Source organism: Octopus sinensis, unplaced genomic scaffold (assembly GCF_006345805.1).
Source record: "Octopus sinensis unplaced genomic scaffold, ASM634580v1 Contig13452, whole genome shotgun sequence".
NCBI lineage: Eukaryota > Metazoa > Mollusca > Cephalopoda > Octopoda > Octopodidae > Octopus > Octopus sinensis.
This window is the reverse complement of record NW_021832971.1, coordinates 80,001-84,502: the sequence shown is the minus strand read 5'-3', so window position 1 is coordinate 84,502 and position 4,502 is coordinate 80,001. Positions and strand designations below refer to the sequence as shown.

At 38.0% G+C, this 4,502-nt stretch overlaps 1 protein-coding gene across 1 annotated transcript in view; it reads left to right on the top strand.

Moving 5' to 3' along the window:
- The first annotated feature begins 883 nt into the window (after positions 1-883).
- LOC115229658 overlaps positions 884-4,502 on the top strand; it is a 54,203-nt gene continuing 50,584 nt past the window's right edge. The window contains exon 1 of the mRNA XM_029799979.2: positions 884-1,427. Within this exon, the coding sequence (XP_029655839.2) occupies positions 1,413-1,427 (15 nt within the window). The 5' untranslated portion in view covers positions 884-1,412. The remainder of the gene's footprint in view (positions 1,428-4,502) is intronic.

The window sequence follows — 4,502 nt, the reverse complement described above, 5'->3', positions numbered from 1 at the left end:
GAAACCAACATTTCAAGCCTATAATAGAAAGGGTGCGATAAGGCGCACCGGACTAAATGCTTAACAGCATTTCGTACGTTTTTACGTTCTGTGTTCAAATTCTGCCGAGGTTGACTTTGCCTTTCATCCTTTCAGGATCGACAAAATGTGTACCAGCTGAATACTGGGATCGATGTAATCGACTTATTCCTCCCCCATTTCTCAGGCCTTTTGTCTACAGTTTAAAGAAACATTGTTATTCCCTCCGCCTTTGCGAAGCCGGAGGTATTGTTTTCAGTCGCGTTTGTTCGTTTGTTTGTTTTATCCGTGGACAAGATATCTCAAGAACCGCTGGATGGATTCGAATGAAACTTTCAGGGATGTTTGGCCTCGTGATTGGCATGAATTGATTAGATTTTGGGATAGATCTGCTTCTGGACAAGGATTCTGGATTATTTTTCCGTTTTGTTTTTCTTAATTTTTGAAAGCGGCAGGGTTCATTTTTCGAATTGTCGTTTGTGAGAGAAGTCGAGTTTATTTCAGATCTTCTCATTTTAAAAATCCTCTCCGGCTAATCATTGAGAGAACGTTGGTGTTGCCTTGGCGGAGGTTTGCTCTCTCTTACTGCTCTTGTTGTTGTTTTTGTTATCAGGTGAAGATAAGCGAGGAAGAGCGGAGTGATTAAAGTGCGAAGGTGTTATCATGAGGGTGATGGTGGGAGATTGGCTGGTGAGAGATGGAGGGAGGGGGAGAAAATTCAAGTGTACAAACTGGAAAGAAGGAATAATGAGATTATTAAAGAATACGGTAGGTTTAAATAGTGTGCAACGCTGCTGCTGCTGCTGCTACTACAAATAAGGGAAAGAACAATAACGACAATAGTTGCAGTAGTTGTGACACAACCGGTGTACCCATGCACGATTTTCATTATCGAATTTAAAACCTTTCAATACAGACAGATAATCGCGACAATAAGAATAAGTAAAACAACAGGAAAAAGCAAAAACAAAAACAAATAACAACAACGACGTCAATAATAAATATTGTTTCTGATTCAAGTAGAACACCAGACATTTGGCAAGAAGGGTTAATCCGTTCGATGAAGCCGAGTATTTCACTGCTTATTCACCCAACAAATACTGCACTGTCGACAGGATTTTACCAAGGAAGGATTTTTTACTTAGTCATAAATCACAGTTTTGAGGGGTGTTCGTAGTCAAGAATATCGATACAAGTATTTGACAGGTATTTGGTTTTATCAGACCGAAAAGTTGGGTGGACAACTTTATGTGTGTGTGTGTGTATGTGTGTGAGTGTACACACAGATACTCCCAGGTTTCCTACGACAGTAACCAGTAATTTCTGTGGAGTAATATTTACTGATAAAAAAAAGTTTATCATAAGAGTGAAGGATTTATATACAGGCTGTTAAGATGGCATACCGACAGGTAAATAAAATCAATTTATTTTATCCATCACGTTATCTGTATGTGCATGTTTGGATGTGTATACACACACACACACACACACACACACACACACACACACACACAAGTGTATATGTATGGCAGTATATATGTATGTATGTATATATGTATGATTGCATGTATGTCATTGTCAATTTTATTTCAAGATTTCTTACCAATAAAGAACTGGTTTCTAACCTAGACTCAAGGCTCCTTCATTGGAACTTCAACATCAACAACAGGGTATTATTGTTTGTATGTATGTATGTATATGTGCAGATTTGTATTTTGCTTTGCGTATGTACATATCTAGAAATGCTCATATATATTTAAATGGTAAACTTCTGGAAAGTTTTACAGATTTTTACAGTTCCAGTGATGGATTGGATCTGTAGTCTTCGAATTAGCATTCTCCTTTCTGGTTTTGAGAAGCCTAATTTCTAAAGATTGCTATTTAGGCAGTGTGTTACATATCCCAGGGCCCCAATAATTACAGGTATAAATCTGAACCTGTAAAATAGATTATGTATGTATGTATGTATGTATGTATGTATGTATGTATGTATGTATGTATGTATGTATGTATGCTTGTTTGTCTTCGTAGTCATAAAACGAGACAGATGAGTGACAACCTGGCCACTGGTGGTGGTGTAACACACCATACTAATCATATCTGTCGGGCATGTGGAAGAGAGTGTAATTCGGCAGGAGGACTTAAACGACATGCAAAGGTACATGAAGCCCAGTTACAATTACAGCCGGCTATTACCGGTAAAGGTTTTAGTTGCCAATTCTGTACAAGACATTGTAGATCTTTAGCTGGGCTAAAAAGTCACATTCGATCACAGCACCAATAACAGTTAAGCTTCATGCAATGGCCATACTCGATAACGAGGGGGCAGCCATCACATATGTATGTATGTATGTATGTATGTATGTATGTATGTATGTATGTATGTATGTATGTATGTATGTATGTATGGAAGTTTCTATATATGTATGTGAGTATGTATGTATGCATTTCTAGTTATTTGAGGTTATTTACTGTAAAGAAGGAGCTGGTTTCTAACAAAGCTACGAAGCTCTGTCGTTGGAATCTAAATAAAAACAATGTAACTCGATAATCTTGAGTAAAGTCTTGTAGATTGGATTCGCGATATTCGTGTCAGCTGGTTGACCTGCTTTTTCTGAAAAGCTCACCTCTTCCATATTATCACTGAAGTATTTACTCACAGAACCAAGGGCGCCAGTTATTATTGGAATAATTATGAATTTATAATCTGCATATAGAAGCTGGAGGCTTCGAAATTGTTACCTGTACACCTATCCTCTGTCTTCTCGCTTTCCAAAGAGATATTCGCATCAGCAGAACGGCTGATCTCTTTGATGGTACATCCATCCTCTTGTCGTCCACAACGTTTCACGGTCTGTTATTTGCCCTTGACAGAAGTTTTCATTGGAATGCTCCACAAATAATCCTTGTGTTAATGTTTCTACTCAGTGACAATCGTGTTTCCCGATGTCATTGTATATTGCTTTAGCAAAAGCACCATGTCACAGTGGGACGCTGATTACGTGGCTGATGGCTTTCACAGAAATGTGACGCAATCGTCGTTTTCGGTTGCTTCTTGGAGCTCCAATGATTTCGATGTCTCTTCTTTATTAGGTAATTTGTAGCAATCTCCGATTCTTGGATTGCAATGTATGTATGTGTGTATGTATGATTATATACGTACGTACATACGCTTGCATGTGTGTTTATATATATATATACACTCATATATATATATATATATACATGTATATACGTATGTATGTATATACGAGAAAGTGGGTAAACGAGAAAGGGGCACTCAAGACATTTGCTGGGCGTCACATATAACATAATTTAAAACACTTTGATTCGACAGTACGCAACTCAAAATGTCGTGGGTTCGTAAAACGAATCAAACATACATTAAATAACACAGGGGAACATTTCAACAAAAAGTTCTTTAGTTGTTTTGTTTTTTGCAATTAGCCCTACCTAATTTGATGGTGTTGGGTTCAGAAATGCCCCCTGAAAATTTCTATCACGCCATTTTTTTTTGTCAAACAAGAATTCATTTTTTTTGCCAAAATATATCAATTTTGCCATTAAATGCAATTCTAGGTATCAAGGTTGTTCAACACCAACCTGGGGCTGAACCTGCGGATCACTGCAAAGAGGCTGTCATGACGTAATTCATTCACTTAAAGCAACAAAGAAAAAGTTCATTCCTTGAGTAAGGCAAATAAGAAACTAACACAAACCAAATTTTACTTTTTATTGTTCAACAGACACAAAATGTTTAATTACACCTCTTAGAATAAATATTTCTGTCAAACTGGAGTTTGAACTTCTCAAGGAATGAACTTTCTCTTTGTAGCTTTATGGGAATAAATTGCATCATGACAGCTTCTTTACGATGACCTGCAGTAGACAGCACCCTGTTGGTGTTGAACCTGCCCTGATACCTAGTCCCCATGTTCTCGATGTCTTGGTGGAATCTTTTTCCTTGCTCATCACTTATTGCCTTAGGATTTTCAAGCAAGTAGTCCAGATGACTTGTGCAGGAAATGCACATTTACACTCAGGTTGCAGCCCAGTGCTCAAAAACTGGGTAACAGGGTCTGCACAAGATCTTCATAATTTGATGGATTCTTGTTTCCCAGGAAATCAAGTACAACTGCAACAAAAGCATTCCCTGCTTCTTTTTCAATGCCAAACATGGTCTCCAAAAATAGCTCGTCCTGTGATAGTCCCCTAATATGTGGCCCATCAAACACACCAGCCTTAATTTTCTCACAAGACAAAGCTGGAAACTTTCTGCTTAAGCATTCGAAGCAGTCACTGCCTCAGTGTTTCAACACAGGTTTTGCACACAATATGGGCTGCCCAGGCTTTGTCTTGTCACCCAGTTTCATCCTAAAGATGTCAGGTATGCTTTCTTCACAAAATCTGTGATGTTCTTTCACTGCCTAATCCAGAAATAAGCGGAAGACATCGTTATGATATTTAGTAAAACTAAATACAAC